Source organism: Scomber scombrus, chromosome 21 (assembly GCF_963691925.1).
Source record: "Scomber scombrus chromosome 21, fScoSco1.1, whole genome shotgun sequence".
Classification (NCBI taxonomy): domain Eukaryota; kingdom Metazoa; phylum Chordata; class Actinopteri; order Scombriformes; family Scombridae; genus Scomber; species Scomber scombrus.
This window is the reverse complement of record NC_084990.1, coordinates 15,976,853-15,996,268: the sequence shown is the minus strand read 5'-3', so window position 1 is coordinate 15,996,268 and position 19,416 is coordinate 15,976,853. Positions and strand designations below refer to the sequence as shown.

The 19,416-nt window shown below is 42.7% G+C and overlaps 1 protein-coding gene across 2 annotated transcripts in view; it reads left to right on the top strand.

Annotated features, from left to right (window-relative positions):
* Positions 1–19,416, top strand: part of LOC134003496 (zinc finger MIZ domain-containing protein 1-like) — a 110,450-nt gene that overhangs the window by 58,811 nt on the left and 32,223 nt on the right. The window contains exons 3-4 of one of the 2 annotated variants that reach the window (XM_062442718.1): positions 10,545–10,668; positions 16,622–16,735. In XM_062442718.1, coding sequence (XP_062298702.1) covers positions 10,600–10,668; positions 16,622–16,735 — 183 coding nt within the window. In that variant the 5' untranslated portion in view covers positions 10,545–10,599. Of the gene's footprint in view, positions 1–10,544; positions 10,669–16,621; positions 16,736–19,416 lie in introns of those variants that run through there. The other variant, XM_062442719.1, reaches the window with a different exon arrangement.

Sequence of the window (19,416 nt, the reverse complement as noted above, 5' to 3'; positions counted from 1 at the left end):
ATTACATTAACTGACAAATAACAATTAAGCAGCTTCCCTAATTGCAAATATTATAACCTTCAACTTAATCACTTTTGCAATGAATCCTGTTCACATGATTTTTTGCAGATCACTCAATTTGTTAACCGTTAGATGTATGAGTGAATGAAACATATACACTCTACCATATAGGTCATGACCTATATTAGTATCAACATGTTTTATGGAGTTAAGATATGTCATTTTCATAATTTTGGTTCAGAATAATGTTTTGTCTTATATTTTGGTCCAAACAAGAATGATTTCATGTTTGAAATATGTTTATTTTTCACTTTTTAACAGGTTTTGACCATTACTAGGAATGAAGGCTACATATTAGTGAGATGCCATTAAGGTATAAGCAAGCTAAAAATATCATAGCAAGAGTCTGTCTCTCCATGTTACACATATCAAACAACTTAACTATGTCAACAACACAACCACAACACATACAGTAATGTTAGCTAGCTAGTGTTAGCTAACTATAAACCTTTTATGTGGACATCAGACAAAAATACATGGATTTAACTCATTTTTTAACATGGGCAGCAATGGGAAATTGTTGTATCATTCAGTATTTTTCAATATTTTCAACCACGTGGATTCCTTAGGACTTTTGATGTTATACGTGACATATTTATGAGACTATAATAATTGAAAGAGTTTCTGTTGCACTTTGTGTGGGGTCATGTTGTATAATGCCTGCACTGACAGTGCGAGGATAAGCTTAAAGCACCCTTTTATGACAGATAAACAACCCCTCACTTTATGGAGTTAGCTGCTTTTTTAGCATTAATGAAAGAGATTATGTGTGTATGTGATGTTTCTGTGTGTAGGTGTGAAAGGATGTGGCTGTTATCGCTTCATTTGACAGCATAAGTCTTGAATTGCGTAACGCATGCAAAAAGCTTCCTCTGTCCTAGCATTCAATATTCATTTGATGCTATTTTTAGCTTGCCCGTAAGATTATGTAAAATGAGACATACTGTTCTTCAAACATGTGATATGCATCAGCAGGACTGCATGCATGTTCTTTGGCTCACTTTATTTATTTATGCAGCAGTGAGTTCACAAAGAGCACTATACAGTAGGCTTGGTGAAATGATATAAATTAAACAAAGCCATTCTGGATGCCTCCCGTAAGAAGTAAGAAAGACATCCACCAGAAGTATTAAATACAAGTCTTGAGTGTTTGATTGGGGACTCTGCTATGTCTACTCCCCTGGAGAATCTCCTTTTTCTCCCCAGATTCATTGGCATTCTTCACAGCCACATGTGAGATGAGAAGCTTCCCGGTTCATTTACACAAAGGCAATCAAAACATGGCAGTCTGCAATCGCTGGCAAATTAGAGCAGTGCAAGCGGCGTGGTGTGGACCTGAGCAGAGGTCGAGGAGGGTGGGTGGATGTGGAGGTCTGTCTGTTGCATGGGATTCATCACATGCTTCTGTGTGTGTGGGTGGGTGTGGGTGTGTGTGTGTGTGTCCCATAGTTCCTTAAGGAAGATTTGTGACACAGATTTATGGCAGCCTCTACATCAGCCCCCCCCCACACACACACACACACACAGAGCAGACCCCCACTCCATTTACAGACACACGCGGACACAGACACACTCTGCTTGGTCACGGAGGGGGTGTAGGGGGTGTAGGAGGGCGGTGGGGGAGGGTTGGGAAGGCCGGACCGCCGCAGTCAAAAGCCTCCTCTCTGCGGATCAAGCGTCCGCCTGTCTGTTAATGTGTTGTCATTGACCAATTAGGAAATCCAGATCAAACAGGCGCAGGGAATGGCCCCTCGCTGCCCCTCTCTAAGCACTCTGCTCTTTTTAATTGAGCACATTTGTGGAATGAGAGGCTTCTCCCTGGAGGGAGTGATGGCTGCAGATACTAGCAAGCTGTTAACACAGGATCAGTCCGCTCAGTAAGGTTATCAAACAATCTCCTGATATGAAAAAAAAAAAAAGTATCTTTATGAGTGATGCCAGGTAGATGATCCTAATGCAGGTCTGTGGAGTGTAGGAGAGGATGATTTTCAGAAGTCTTTGAACAGTTTGACACAAAAACATAAGAACATTTTGGAAAAGAGTGGAAATACTTGTTTAACAGCTGAAACAAAATTAATATTTTACTTATCCATTTAACATTAGTTGTGACTATTTGCTGAACATTAACCGCTGTGGCCACAATTGATGTGAAAGCGTGAACTCATAGTGTAGCAGAAGTACTGGTGAGTTGTGTCACCAAGTCAGCTAAGCGACTCTGTAATGTTCATCATACAGCTTAATGGAGCTAAAGTTCCCTAACATAAGCAAAAACAGGTCCAACAAAAACTTTAGCTGCCATTACATACTGGTCATACCAGACCAAATAAGGTTGTAGCAACAAACTCCTGAGTTTGCTGAGTTAAGCTATTGTGTATTTTATTGTTTTAGCCAAGCTAATTAATGAAACCAGAGAAGTGCTTACATTAAAAAGTTAAAGTTGTATCCTGACTAAGAAAGCTGCAGATCCTATCAGATGTAAAATAGACATTACAAAACACATGATGCAAAAATATTATGATATTTTTTATTATATTAAATGTATCAACAATACAAATCAGAAGGATAATGTAAATGAATTAAACAGCAGTCAATATGCCATTATGAAAATGGGTATTTTTAATCCTTTAAAATAGATACATTAAATTACATCACAGTCAAACAAGTAAAGCAGCCTAATAGTGACACGTTAATCATAAAGAAAAATGGCTTTAAAAGTCATTTATCAGGCAAAAATGCTGAACATTCGCTGCTTTTCTCATTTTATATAATCATAAACTGAATCTTTTGGTTTTCGACTGTGGACAAAAAACACTATGTAAGGATTTCACCTTTGGTTCTGGGAACTTGTAATGGACACAGCTTTTTGACCTTTTTTTTAAAGATTAATCGCAAATCCGAATCAATAGGTTAATCAATAATGAGAAAACAGGAATGGTGATATTTTAAGATGGAGAGGTTTGTCAGGTTGTTATGAGTGCAGGCAGTTTAATGGTATGTCTTCACAGCCTTCTTCGGTGAAACAGAGAAAGCTCATGTTGCTGCTGCCCATCAGTGTGTCTGCAGGTTGAGCTCATGCACTATTTAAAATCTTTCCCTCTCACTCCTTGCAACCTCTCCTCCCATTCACTCAAAGTCACAAAAGGCCAAAGGTCACTCTCACAATGGAGACAAGGAGGTTCTCCATCCCCCTTCCTATACCAATAACCCCATCAAACACACACACACACACACACACACACTCACACACACCTACAAGCCAGCAAACACACACAACTGCCCCTAACTTATCACCACAGCCTGCACACCGTACACACTTGCAAGGCAGCAAACACACAAACATGCTCGCCCTCGTGTTCTGCTCTCAGCCGTCTTTGAATTCCTTCCCATGTATCTTGCAGCTCGCCTGTCACTCCTCCCCCAAGCGCTATCAGTCTCTCTCTCCCAGACCTCATAATGGCTCCTCCTGGGTAGCGGCTGCGTCTGTGGCTCCCGCTATTTCAAAGTTTTAGCTGGCTGGATTAAGCGTGGTATGTGGAAAATGAACAGCCACTCACAGGAGGGACACATGAGCTGAATGCATAATAAACCAGGAGACTGGCGGGAAAGAAAGAAAGCCGAAAAAGAAAAGGGGGGAGGAGGAAAAAAGGAAGAAAAAAAAGAAAAACACTCACAAGTTGTCTGGAGCAGTGTCGGCACCTCCACAGCAACAATATCACTCACCAAAATGGAAATAAAATGCCTCTTTGACTTTTCCTCTGTGCTCACAATCAAAGGCAATTTTTAAGAGAAAGTGTTTCAGGGGGCTGAGGGTGGTAGTGACAGCTTTCTTTGTGAGATATTGAGTGTGAATTCACCTCATATTGCAACAATAGCTGCAGGTTTACACTTCAGCTCGCCGGTTTCATCATCATCATCATCATCATCATCATCACATGCTGCCGAAATTCTTGGTGAATTGCAGAGGAGAGGGTAGCTTGGCAGCGAGAGGTGGAGCTGATAGAGCATCACTGGCAGACACAGAGAGAAGCTAGCTGGCTAGCTGTTTGCTCCATGCTTTTTCGGCATTTGATGGGGCTCTTAAGAGGTGACGTGCAGTCATGTGGCTCATCTGTGCTGCCTCCAGCGCCCCAGGGGATTTGACCCCCACCCCCTCTCACCCCCAACCCCCACCCCTGCTATTAGTGCAAGGGTGGAAGGAAATTAAAAGAGTAGCTGTTTGCAGGAGGTGGTAGCAGAGGGCAAACAGAATAGGAGAGATGGAGGGAGAAACCCCTACGATGCTCCTCATGTTTGCATGTGGCTAGGACCATCTCCTCTCCAATACTCATTTGCTTGCTCTTCGAGCCAGGCGAGGTGGAGGGTGTGTGAGACTGGCCCCCATCTGCCTTTGTCCTTTTTTTTTTGGTATCGCAGCCAGCAATTGGCCTCAGAGACTCTGTGAAATGTTACACTTGGATAGAGAGGAGATATTGCTTAGGCCCCTCTATGATCCCAGACTCTCTGTTTTTTCTTCTTCTTCTTCTTCTGGGGGCAGTGGCAATTGTGGGGGCTACCAGCGACCACCTCCGTCCTCCCTCTCTCCCTCCCGCCTCAACCATCATGCTCCCTTTGCTTTTCTAATCACACTGCAGATGTGCCTGATGGCTGAACAATCTCTGTGTTCTCAACGTTGGGTTCCCGCTGGAATCCAGGAGGCTTGTTTATGTGAGCTGTCATGAAAAAAAAAAAAAAACCTGAGAGGGCAAGGAGGGAGGGAGCGAATGTGGGTCTGCATGAGACAGAGAGGGAGTGGAGGGAGAACGGGAGATGGAGAAAGACAGAGGGGAAGAGGGAGAGATCAGTGAACAGCGACCAACGCAGCAGGGCTCCTTGGATTGGGTGTGTGTGTGTATGTGTGTGTGTGTGAGTGAGTGAGTGGCACAACTGCGAGCCCGCCCTCGCTCACGGTTGCCGCTGGAGCTGCAGACCAAACCACATTAAATAAAAGAAATCCATTCCCAAGCCTGTTAAGGAGACATGTGGGGAGGTGCGAGTGTGTGTGTGTGTGTGTCTGCACTCTAGTGGCTGTGTATCCATATGTGTGTGCAGCAGAGAAATGGGGGGAAGGGAGGAGGAGGTGATGGAGAAGGGCTGAGGGGAGGGGAGGTAGAGCAGGGAGGTGGGACAGGCAGGAGGCAGCTCATATTATTCTTCGTGCCAGCTCTGGATGGAGCCTGCCGGGGATTATGGCACATTCTGTAAAGCAACAATGGAAGCAGCGCCGAGTCGTACACATTTCCATCCTCTCTGCTTTTTCCTCCATCGAACAAACACAGCTTTGTCCTCGCTGCCTGCCTGGCCACTTACCAGGCAGAGAACCAGGCGGACACCTGGAGTCCTAGAGCTGCCCCCTCCAAACTAAACACCCCTCCCTCAGTGCAAGAAAACGGTGCCTCTACAATGTTGAGATAATTAAAGGGGAGCTTTCACGCCGGCCTCGGCCGACAGTCGGAAGAAAACAAGACATATCTTGGAATCAAAGCTCATTAAAATCATGAGGGTGAGGAGATGCTTCCACCCCTCCTCCCCTTCCTCCTCCTCCTCCTCCCTCATCTTTATCGCCCTTAAGCAAGTGCTGCAAACAGCCGAGCTCTATTCAATGATGGCGCAGATTAGTCCTTTATTGCCTAATTCACCTACAATAGACGACACGAGGGGACTCGATCACCTTGAGCTGCGCATCTCAACGTGTCCCCACAAGGTGCAAGAGTGATGCTGATTTCTCCATTCAGGCCACCTTGTTCCATTTTAATAGTGTCAGCAGTACTTTGAGCTTTCGATTAGTGAGGTGTGTGTGTGTGTGTGTGTGTGTGTGTGTGTGTGTGTGTGTGTGTGTGTGTGTGTGTGTGTGTGTGTGTGTGTGTGTGTGTGTGTGTGTGTGTGTTGAGGGGGGTGTTTCACACAGCTCTGCAGAGGTGTAACACCCTGCCTGTAATGTTGTTGTAAAGCACATTAGGAGTGACTGAGGGTGTTGTTATGGTATCATGATGCTGGTCCAGCACTCAAGGGAAGGTGAGAAGGTGTGTCTGTGTGTGTGTGTGTGTGTGTGTGTGTGTGTGTGTGTGTGTGTGTGTGTGTGTGTGTGTGTGTGTGTGTGTGTGTGTGTGTGTGTGTGTGTGTGTGTGTGTGTGCGCACAGCGAGTGTGTGTGGGGTCGGGATGATGGCCAGCACAGCCTCTCTGTCTGCAGCCATCCGAAAACTCCCTGCCTACCTACATCATTGAATACTCGGGCCCTCTTGAGGCAGCAAATGTGTCTTTTTATCCCCTTAAAGGATAATGTCATTTCTTTTAATGTTCAACTACTACTTTAAACTACTCAGCACTCAGTGTTGAGATGTGGAAACATAGCAACATCGCTAAAAGAAGAACACAGGCAAGCAGATGAACAGATAACTGTCAGATGTAAACCCCTATCACATTTGACAGACTGACTTCCTTGTTCAACTTTGACCTCCTGTACATAGGTATAGTTTTTCTTGTAAAATAGGGGATTATTACCCACTTTTGTGTGCATTCACTTTTTATTTTACCTCCAAATGATGTTTTTGCTGCAGAAATGTCCCCATGTTCCCAGATCTCAGCATGTACTTGATGAGTTCAGTGTTATCATAACATATGAAAGCACTTGCTAAAACTTCTAACCCACAAATAATACCCAAGTTGTTTTATACTGCAAATACCCTGTAACGACACAGTGCCCAGCCCCAAAGTAGCCTGATTGTTTTGGTTCACAAGCCATTTATATGAATAAATTAAATCTGTTTACCACTTCCCTACGCCTTGACAGCTCAGCTGAGAGACTGTGTAAAGCGGCGAGGGTTCGTGATCCATTTGTTCTGCTGTGATGGTGGGATAAAGCTAATCATTGTCTACTCTTCTCCCCCTCTGACTGTTTTATCCTGCAGAGCAGAGGCGCACAACCCGTCTCTGTTACATTACCAGGCTAGAAACTCTCTTTGAAGGTGCAGGATTGGGTTTTGAGTGTCTGGAATAATGTTTAGATTTCAAACTGTGCAGTTGTGACATTTCAAAAAGAAATCCCACTTACTTACTAGAGCTAATGCTCTGCTTTAGCGTCTTCATTTAACATTGTTTAGCATCACCATCTTGCAGTCCCCACCGCTCCACCGTTGCACAGTTTTGTCATCAAATTAAATCTGCAGTCTTTTTCAAGGTACACTTATGTAACATGATCACGTAATGAGACATACATGGACCCTGCCTGACGGGAGACAATCCTGTCCTCTGCGGGGTGCCGTGTGGAAACAAAGCCTTTAAAGTGGTGGCACAGGGGGGAAGAAAAACATTGTTTTACCCTAGAGGTGGGCTGATAGCACTGTGAAAAGCCCATTTGAAGAGGTAGGCCTCATCTGTCACTGGGCAATGGAGGAGGCAGCCATGCAGAAGCCCCCTGATTATAAAGAGATAATTTCATCCAATCCTCCGGTGGTGCTCCATCGCCTTGCCGCCATACTCCACTGCCTTTCATATTTGTTCCCAGCCTGCATCTCCTCACCCGTTTCGTTTTATTACAGCTCCCACTCAATACATATATTTTAGCTCCCCCTTGAATAGGGACGGAAAGCGGGTCTCCCTCATCCCCTCCCACTCTCCACCCCCCCCCCCATGTGTCTTTTGTTGTGCAGGAATCTACAGCTCTCAACTTGTTGTGTAACGCCTGCCATGCAATTTGCACTAAATTAAGCTCAAGTAACCCATGTATCGGCATCAATTTCCCCTCACGCACACAAAGGCGTGCAGCAGGATTTCTGGGGTAACTAGCTGAATCAAGGCAAATAAGTTCACTCAAGGTGATGGCGCAGAGAAATTAATAAATGATAACATTTAGGGGAAGGCTGGTAATTGCATCTGTTGTTATATCTCAGCACCATCCCGGGCTTAATCTTTAATTTGGGTCTTGTTAGTCATTAAAGATTTAACAAAGGACTAGTGTTTAATTAAAACAAGCGAATATCTGAAAATTAAATTACTCCACAGCACTGTCAACTCATACTTTTTAAAAATTATTACAGGAAGAAAATCAGTGTAAATATATGGGCACAGGCTTTACAGTGTGAGGAGGTCAGAAGTGTTACCACGATGTGTGTTTAAGAAGGGGGGGGGGGGGGAGCAGACATGGTGAGTAGCACCCAAGCCTCTTTCTTTCCAATCATTTTAACTCACTCTTGGAGGTACGAGAGATGACATGGAGAGAGAGAGAAATAGGTAGAAAGTGAAGGAAAGGGCAGGAGAGAACAGAGACTGAGGGAGCAGGTCGACTCGCTCATCAATAACCACAAGGTCAGACAGGCAGTGCCGGGCTGAGTGGGCCCTGTTAGGAAGCAGCAGCTGAGGATTTGTTGAGCTTGTAAAGGCTTAAAGCAACACTGCTCCGCCTTCTTTGTGCTGATAGCCAGGCCTTTGAAGGGCCAGGGAGACACCTGCTGGTGGCTGAGGGGCACAATGGTCTGGAGCGGCCCTTGCCAAGGATCAGCTCTGCTCAGCTGGCACAGACTGGGGACTGAGGGGAATGTTATAGCAGTAAACACGAGAGGGATGTATATAAAGCCGATGCATGAACACATGTCATCGCTCAGGGTGATGCTCTTCCTCTCGTGTGACATGTGGGATGTCTTCACTGAGAATGCTGAAAAACAGAACAGTGTTTAATTCAATTTCTCTAGGTGAGGGTGGATGATACATATTTAAATTGTTTATTATGTGTTTTTTTTTTTTTTTTTTAAATATCCCTACCTAGGTAGTTTGTTCAGATCAGGGTGTTTCGTATTCAAGAGAGGTACAAAGCATATATTGAACCAAATTTCAAGTTACCACACTTTTGCACCATTTAAAAAAGTAAATACTTATAAAACTTTCTAATTACAGCCTCCCTTTAAATCTGCCAACTCACATAGGTGTTCAGCTTACAAGTACAGACCTCCTTTAAGTCTCCAAAGTCTGTCCACAAATATGTCAACAAATAAATACTTTCCATCTGCAAAGACAAGCGAAATAGAAAAAAACTCTTCCGATGCCTGTTTTTTTTTTTATGAGCCTTCTAATTTATGGACAGGAATGCTCTTGTGTGCCCTTCTCTCCTCTCAAGTACAGGCATGAGCAGTTCCAATAGGTAGCATAAAAGCTCTTTAGCTGTCTAGTGGAGTAGATTACTGGCCCTGCCGTTAAATCCAGCTAGAGACCCCTAAGTGAGCATTATCAGTATGGTGCAGCATGCTGCCTCCTCTCTCTCTTTCTCTCTCTCCCTCATCTCACCGGTACTTTGTGCACTGAAATTTCTCACTGTGTGATGGTAATGGAGAAAGATGACGTTTTTTTGGTTGGGGGGGCTCTGACTGATAGGGGGGAGTGTTTGAGTAAGAGATGATGCGCTGCAGGAAGTGATGCCCCTGCAGTAGCAAGAGGGAAAGATTGAGACAGGATGAGATAAAGGGGGAGTTATGGGGAGATGAAGATTGAGGGGGTACCCCTTTTTCTGCACTCACTACCACCACCCACATATGTGCTTATTTATTCACTTACCCCTCCACTTGAAGCTGCAGGTCACTATGAGTTATAGCCAGCAACCACAGCATGATATTTATATGACGTTGAATGCGGCATTAAATCAGACACCCACAGGCAGAATTGATAACCTTTAATGTAGCTTGTAATACTTTTTAACTTGTGATAATGTTATGTAGCATGTCAGATCTCAGTCCTATTGTTTGCCTTCCATGAAAAATTATTCCCTCGGAACAAAAAAAAAGAAAAAGAAAAAAAGCTTTTCCATAAGCCGCTGCTCCAAAATCAATAGTGCGCTGTAAGGGGTTTTGTTAGAGGAACTCTTATGTAGCTGGAGAGGGGAGGAGGGGAGAGAAAATGAAATGTAGAGCATGTCTGGGCTCAGGGTACAGATAATTGTTAACCAAAGATTACATAATGGCTAAGTAATGTAAACAGAGAACCACATGCCAAGTTAATGTTCTCACAGGCCAGGATGGAAGGATTTCTTGCAGTTTTCTGAAGTAATGCTGACAGACTGGTGGCTGGCTCTACATAATGTGTGTGTGTATACACGTGTGTCCCTCCACCTCTGTTCATTTTCACCCTGAGGTGCTTTAAACATGGTCAGACATCCTTTCTAAGTCGTCCAGTGTGTCCTCTGCGAAGGTGTATGGCAGCGTTTGGGGCAACCGCCAGGGCTTGTTAAGGGTGTCACAGAGAGGAATGTCATCCTTTGGGCTCTCTGAGGTGCTTGTCACCTGCCAAATCAATATCTCCCTGCTCAGCTCACAGCACCGCGCACACATGCAAACACACACACACACGCACACACACACATACACGTACACACGGTAAACTGCAATATCCTGGTGGTGATGGGATTGGCAGCTTCCCTGGGAAGAGGTAAGCTTTTACACTTGTCTTTTGTTTCTGTTGCAGAACGCTCCAGTTTAATGGCTGGCAGGTAGAGAGACGCCAAAGAGGGACAATCAACATGAACTCGATTCCGTCGATGGACAGACACATACAGCAGACCAATGACCGTCTGCTGTGTATCAAACAGGTGAGATGCAGTGCTTTGGTTACACCAGCTGTCAATCAGTTGTCTGATTTATCATGTCACTTTGTATTATGTTAGATTAGGTGAAAAGGTTGTCATGTACAATACATCTCATGTATAAGCTACATAAATGTTGGCGTAGGCAAATATATGCTGCATACTGCACGGTGGATGTGGAAAATTAATTTACACAAGTTACAAGTACAATCTTGAAGAATTGGTACTTTAGAGTTTACAGTATTTCCATTTTGGGAAATGTTCTTCTTCAACCCTTACATTTAAACTTGTAAATGGAAAAACAGCATTTGAATTTATTACATAAACCTCATGGTTATAGTTATTTTTGTACGATCAGAATTAAACACAAGATAAGTTCATGTTGTTAAAAATACACTGCAGGATTGCTAGCTCTACTTCAGTTCAGTCAACCATTAAATGGCTGTCAATGTCTAATAGGTACAGTGTTGGGATTTGGCTCTGACCTCGTCACTTCCCACAGGAAAGCCCCAAGCTCAGGATAGCAAGGAGTGGGGAGTGACTGTTGGAGAGCATAGACGCAGAGCTTACAGGTGGATGCTGGGGTGGAGGTGGGCTCATGAAATTCAGTATGGACAGATGTGGTGGTGACAGCTGTATTGGGGCAATTGAATGCATAGCTTTCAGATGAGCTGTGTGGCAATGGCTGAAGTGCATCATAGTGAGTATAAGAGTGCAGTTTATGTTGCAATGAGAAGAGTATTATGTTGGTTGGCAACAGAAGTTGACAGGCAAATGTTTAAAGACCCCCTGCAGACATGTATTAATGCATATAAAAAGCCTGTGCTTGGAACAATAATTTTTGTCCTTTTTATATTCTTTCTCCCTCATTAAAAAACCCCTGAATCTATGAATATGCAAGTATTTGTCATTTCAATGGTTTTCCTGCTGGGTACAAGATGTCTCCTACTTCTGTAAAGTTGATTCTCAGTGTATGTATACTGAAGGCTTCAAGTTTCCACATCATACTTGTGTAAAGCAAATATTGGACCAGGATTGGCTTCTATGTGATTTGTGATGTCACAAATCATGATATAATAGGATCACCTCCTTAAAATCAGATTTTCAATTAGCACAGAGAAACTTTATACTTTCAGAAGATAAATGTGTCTATAACATAAACAAAACACATTTTTGAGTGGAGGGGGACTTTAAATTCCATTTCAATTTGTTGGATTTCTATATATACATTATATGTGGCCATTTGCTGAAAAAAGTAGGAAACTAACACTGTTGATTTGAAGTTTGTGCTTGTTCACACACACATACATACAGACATGCACCTGAGTCTGTCTGTTTGGCCACAGTAAGTGACTAATCTGTTCAGTCCCATTATCAGGGCTTTGGTGTGACTCAGGTTAGAGAGTGAGGTCAAAGTGCAAGGGCTCCCCTCCCTCCCCCATCATCCCCCATCTCTATCCCTCTATTGCTGACTCCCAGCAAGTCCTTTTGTTCTCTCCTCCCCACCATTCACTGCAAGACGAATCTCTGGCAGTATTAAACAGACATAGTTGCGTAACCCCGGGCTACAGGGTGTTCTCCCTTTGATCTTTTTTCTTAACTGACGGCCTGTTTTGTTTTCTGGTCTCTGTGCTGAGGTCCACGTCCTGAAAAGTACATCAGAAGGCCTTTGGGACAATGTGTGGGGCTTGCACTTTAACACAAGTGCGGACGTGGCAAATTGTTTTACCCTTGGCAGGGAGTTCCCGGCTATTACTGAGAAAGAGACAAGGTGAGGCACATTGAGAGACAGGGCAAGTGTTTATGGAGCAAACAGAGGGAAGCCCCTATGTGTAGAGACAAGCTATGATGTTCTTGAGTAATAAGGTGGAGAGAGGTAAACAGACTCTCTTTCTGAGTCTTTAGTCTGGTTACATTCTTCTCAGCAGCATATTAAATACTCAATATCCACTCCCTCTTTAGTAATACAGGGTGAAATTGAATTCTGTTAATGCACTGTATGATCACATTGCTAATAGCTAGTGGATTATTCTATGAAGTTCACAGAACAGGACAACACAAGAGTCTAATGTCAGGAGGTTAAATGTATTAACCCTACAAGGCAAAAATTTAAACAAACATGTCCCAATGTTAGCGGCTGGGGGAAGCAGCACATGGGTAAACATGCCAATTAGAGAGCTCCATGGCATACAAGGAGACCTCCAGTCCATCTAATAAATGGTTAAGCGCCGGGTCATTTCAAACCAACCAGTAAGAGCCAGCACCCTGCTAATAGAGGCAGCTTTGTGCCGCAGACAATCAGGGTTTGGAAGGCCCGCATAATAAATACCATTTATGTCCTGCCAATTAGACCAGCAGTGAGCCCATTCAGCCGGCCGTCTATTCTCCTCCCCGCACACAAAGATGATCATCAGGGGAGATCAGAACAATTAACTCACTATCTTCTCCCCTTGCTCCCCATTGTCCAATATCCAAGTCATTAAAATAATTAAGGAAATATTGTAAACCAATCCAGCTGTTTGCTTTAATTGAAAGTGTGCACATGCTGAAATTTGGCATCTTGAAGGCTGTGCGGACGTGGAGCAGGAATATAAATGAAGCCTCCACCATTGTGTTGTTGTTTTGTGGAAGATGTGACATGTCTGTCTAAATACTCCCAGCCAGTACAGCGGACAGGGGAACAAATTGATTTTGTTGCTGAAATGATAAATTACTGCTGGGCACAATGATAAAGTGGAGGAAATTGGAATCCGTCGGCCTGATTGAATCACAGGGTTGAAAGTTAAATCAGAAATCATTACAGTGGTAAGTTTTAAATTATTGTGTTGTTGTGAAATTGCATTAATCATACTTTTAAACAATAACTTAACCAAACACTTCATAAAATATGAAAACATGGCAATTTTCCACTCTCAGACATTAATTCCGACACTTAAAATGTATTAAGGTCCGTTAGATGTGTCTGCATTGTCTGACATGAGTGTGAAAAAGTAGGTCTAGAGGTTAATCACAACAACTTACCTCAATCATCTACTCGTTTTTTTGACATCTTATAAACTGAATTGTTCTATGTAGTGCTGAAACCATTACCAGGGTAAATTAACTGTTAGAAAAGTAGCTGAAAATTTTTTGATGCTCAGCTAATCTTTTAAGTCAGGGAATAAATGCAAAACTGGTCCCAGCTTCTCAAATACACGATACTCCTGTATTTCCTTGTTTTGTATCATTTTAAATGGAATGTGTTGGGATTTGGGACAGTTAGTCTACACTGGAATATCTAATATATGGTATATATGGATACCTATTCTTACATTCATAATTGGAAAAAATAAACAATGCTGACAATGCTGTTTGTTTGTTTCCTCATGCTGATTGTTGAGGAAGCGAAACGCCTCAGAGGAACGCATCTGTCACTTTTTTAAAAAGCGATACAGCGAAAAAGATATGTTAACTTGTTTAACCTCCTAACAGATGAGGATGTTTAAAAAGCGATACATAAAAAGAGTTATCAGACTTCACCCTCAACACACAGTTTCTCAGCGGCACTTTCTTTTCCTCTGGTGTCCTGGAATTGCACCGTTGTGAGCACTTTGGGAGATGATTGGGCTGCTTGATACTGCTGGTATCTATTTTAGAGACAGTATTTTTCCCTTCACGGTGGGGAAGCCAGTGTGCTGACAGACTCTCCACTCAGTGATATGAACAGAGGTTTGGCGGAAACTATGAACTCTCCCCTCACTGCAGGAGCACTTCCTCAGACTGTAAGCATCAATATTTCAAGATAAACTGGAAGACAAAGCTCTCTGTACTACTGTACCGGCTATGCAGCTGTTTTTGTCTGCCGCTGTCTTCTTTCCAGGGTTAATTGTCTCCATTAATATGTTTTCGGTTGCTCTGGGGCGTCACTGAATGTAGAACAACAGCAGCAGCAAAACCAAAAGCTGTGATTTTGAAAGGAAAGGGAGTCTTTGCCAGATCGCGTGCGCTGTCACATTCAGTTTAGTTGCAGATGTGCAGATCAAGTTGTTTCCAGACGTGACTACAGAGGATGATTGTATCTGTTGAAAGCTGTATTCTCAGGACAGCGCTAGTCGCGTTTGTCTTTGTTTCCCTCGAACTGGGCCGAGCTTTAACTGGGGTGTAAGTATTGGAGGATCATTCTCTCCCAGGGGATGAGGATATGGGGGAGTGAGGGGTCTCTTGGCCACTAGTTTGGTTTGATTGGTGGGTTTTGGCTGGAGAAGGGGTAACATCTGTGGCGTGGCACTGCCAAGCTCTCCGTGTGACAGTCACACTGGTGGGACCAATTGTTCTGAGTGCAAAGAACAGTAATCACTTCAAGCCCAAGTGGTGGTGTGTTTTTTTCCCCCTCCCCTCTACATACCCCCCATCCCTCCACCCGCCTCCCTCCATCCTTGGTGCGCTGATTGCGTATGTTGTCTAGCTTCCAGACTTATCTAAATTTAGCATCTGTGGATGTGTGTGTTTCTGGAGACAGGAGACTTTATCCACCAGTAGGATTTTCATGCTCAGCAACACCACCACGTCCTGTCCTACTCTCCCCCAACAAAGACATGTCGGGCGAGTGGGAAACAATCTCGGACAGCGCATAAAATGAACAAGACTGGTTTCATCCGGCCCTTGTCAAACGCCAGCTTTGTAAATTGATATGAAAGCTGCCTTATCAAATCCTGACCTCTGCTGCCCCCTAAAGAGCAAACAAGAAAAAAGCACTGCAAGGCAGTGACTGTACTGCTGTCACTTCCTCTTCTCCTTTTCCTTCTGACAGCGAAATCAAAGCGCACAGACGTGTTAAAAAGGCAGCTATTCACTTTAAGCTGACAAACCTCTCTATTTACCTTTGAAGCCATGTAGTGGGAGTCCATTTGTTCCTGGTTTGTACAAGTGCACTACAGAGGCTTGTGTGCATAATCGTCGCAAAGCCAACAGATTACTGCAGAGTGGAGGTGCTGCGTCTGCTCTTCTGTATATAAAGTGATTCATATTGAGGATTGAAAGCTTTTAGAGAAGAAATGACCAACAGTGTGCCCGAGCTGGTGACCCAGAGAGGTCCATTTTTTAGTTTTCTTTGCTGCTGTACAACAAGACAGACAACAGGGTTAGTGAGTGGGCTGCTGGCTCCAGGAGGGGAATGAATGCCATAAAGGGGTGCCTGTAGGTCAAGGAGCCTGTTGTCAGATAAAGTCACAGCACAGCTCAGGGCCGACTGGTAAAATAAGGGCTTCCTCGGCTATTCATGCAGCCATATAGGGAGATTTATTGCACTCAGTAGCGAGGCGTTGTGTTACAGAAACCTGGGGAGAGCGAAGTGGAAGCATGTGTCTGAGTCTAATGGGGACATACCCCTTCAGCTCTGTGCATTAATACTTTAAACCCACAACATAAGTAGAGTGTGATAAGCAAATTTTTCAGGAAATGTGGTCGTAAAAAAATGCTGTTTTCTTTTAAGGCACCCTGAATGCTTTTAATTATTCAACATTTTGTTGGCACAGCCCTCATTTTGGTGACAACTTTGATAAAGATTTTCTCACTTATTACCAAGCCCTCTTTTTCCATATACGGGTTCTTATACGGGTTCAGAAGAGCAGAAAACTAAGCAGGTAGTCCAACCACAAATCATGCTATGTAGATATTGTAGTCAGATATTAGCAATTTATTTTGGTTTTAGGACCATTGGCTCTATGATAATTTGTTTTAAATTTTACTATTATTATTGTAAAATAACATTTTCTTTACATAGCTCACACTCAGTGATTGAATAAAATCAAACCAGTCCTCCAGACCCTTCTATCACTATAGAAATCCATAATCCACAAAGAAATAAATACATATATCTGATAATGTAATCTCTATTTGTTTTAGTTTTTTTGTTTTATCGGTGACCTTTCAATGGTACTAGACTCTAATGTATTCCAAATCTTTCCTTTTTTCCCTCTAGCACTTACAAAATCCAGCAAATTTCCAAACAGCAGCAACAGAGCTGTTGGACTGGTGTGGCGACCCACGAGCCTTCCAGCGCCCCTTCGAACAAAGCCTGATGGGATGCCTAACGGTAAGTCGGCAGTCACGGCCTACTCCCCCACCCTCATCCATAGAACAGTCTCACACTCAAGGGTTCAAGGACAAGGAAAGGGCTGCTGAAACAACTGCTGCATTGGCTCTTTCCGCAACTCCCTTAGGCATAGGAGAGAAGTAATGTTTAGCTGCCTGATCTTCACTGAGGTCGCTGGAAAATGAAAAGTATTTACACGCTGTAAAAATGACTGAGATTCAGTCACCTTTCAGTGACTTCAGTTACAGTTTGTGCTCATGAAATCAACACACTGGAACAATGAAAGGACGAGCGCAATAATGTCCTCAAACCACAAAGCAATCAGTGCTTGTAAGGAAATATGGTTTCAAAGCTATTAATTCCCCTACTTAAATGCCTAGGGGCTTTTGATTAATTGAATAATGAGCATCCCATGATGGTTGAAAAAAAAAGACTTGACTGTTTTGAGAAGTATACCATAAACAAAGAAAAGATTTTGGTGAAATTGGATGTAATCAGATATAGAAGGAAGAGCTGTTTGTCTACAGTGCTGCAGCAAACTGACAAAAGTGGCAAATACTCTCTTGTATCCTGAAGAGTCTCTTTCAATCTCAAGTTCAGAACAACATTTTTGAAGAAATAACCCACAAGAAACCTCTTTTGTGTATCAAACACTAACCAAACACTGTAGGGTTGAAAGGTGGCTCTGAAATGTTTGTAGCTTATTCCTGAGAGCATGGATTCAAAAAAGTATCAAAATGTCTATAAAACTTCTCTACAAACTTCTCTAAGCACTCCTACTTTACCACTTCACCGTCCAAGTTCTTCACAGACTTCTAAACTCCAAACATGGAAACTTATGTTTATTGCTCGCATGTGTAGCTGTTGTATATTAATGACCAATATGGGCAAATGTCACTGGTTTATATGCAACAAAGATAAACAGCTAACCTCACTAGCAGCACATCTATTTAGCCACATTTTGTATATTTTTGGCATAATATCCCCATTTGAGACATATAGAAGGCTGAATACACAACTTCTTAATATTTGGAACATAACAGATATACAGATGGACAGTCATAGTGCTTATGAGAAGTTTCTTTAGGTTTTTGAGACTTTTCAGAGCAACATTTCAAGATTGGAAGTGTTTGACGCTCAAGATGCATTTTTTAGTATTCTGAATTATTATGTGTCAATGCAGAGAGGAGACGTTCTATGGGAACGAATTACCCCCCATCCTCTAAAAATTTGGGGCCAGAAGATAAAGGATAGACAGTTAGGTACAGCAGAGAAACGGATGGACTGCGGATGAGTCACTCACCTGTCACCATGGGCCATACTGTGCTTTAACGTGCTCATTTCCATACAGCCTCCAGCGGTAGATAAGAGATACGCATAGCTCCTGTTGGGTGCAATTTGTAACCCCACCAAGCGAGTGCAGTTACACCAGGCAAGAGATTTGTACTCAAGCATCACAGTGAAACCGCTGTGACACCCCTCCTCACCCGCCCTCCCCATTCAAGTGATTGTTTGTGTTACTGCTTTAATGTGCAGCAGCAGGTGCCTTTTCCTCCATTTCACCAATTCAATTTGTTTCCTGCCGTGAAAATCTCAAGGCTTTTCCTTTTAGTTTATGGCTTGTATAGACCTTAGCCTGAACCACACTGGGATGGAGCGATGTGATTGTGAAATTAACCCGTCTCAGACTGTAATGGTAAACACTTCATGTTTGTATGTCACTGCTGACTCAACGTTGGCATTTGGTGATGTCAGACAGGTGGCAAAAATGACTCAATAAGATTTCTTGCTTGTGTTGAGTATAAAACCCAGGCCATTATGAGGCATATCTGACTTTAAAACTAATTTAAATGTCTCAATATAAAAAACTTACTACAACAACTTAATAGATAAGGGTGCTTGAAACATATTTATCTTTTAATTGAACTCATTTCAGGAGTTAATAAGACAATAATTCAGCCATTATATCTTATTTTTGAATGATTCAATTGTTTTGTTATCTTAGGTTATTCTCAAGCACCACTTTCATTTAATTATTGTTTCAAGGTAACTTTGCCACGATTTGTCTTGGTGTGATGTTTTCATCCAGAACTGATACAAAAAAAAGTCTTAAAACTAGATTGCATGGCTGGCTGTCACACTAATATCCCACACATACAGTATATTAAACAATATGTCTTTGCTTATCTCAAAAACAAACCAAAGTAAAACACTACAAATTTTGTATGCACCTCTGCATGTGTTACAACCTCCCCATCAAAACTGTAGCCATCAGTTATAAAGAAGCAGACAAATATGTGTCTTCTTTCAAGTCATTAACTCAAACTAAACTAAGCTGAAAAGACAAATATTTTAAAACTTTAAACCCATGAATAATATATGTGTTGTATGTAAAGGCACATGTTTGGCTTATGGTTGACAGTCCGCCACAACTCCACCGGCTGTGCACAATTAAGGTCCTGAAATTAGAACTACTTGTTGTAACTTCTTAAACTAGAATTACCAGTTAGGAAAATGTCCCTCACGGGTTTAGATTCTAATTAGACAGCCTATACTCATATATCTTCTTCTTAATGGGGGGATTCCTATAAATAAAGGCAAGATATACATACTTTGTTTTGGTGTCACGTCAAGACTATACTTACTGAAGATAATGACATGGTGCAGGGAGCAGTGTTCAG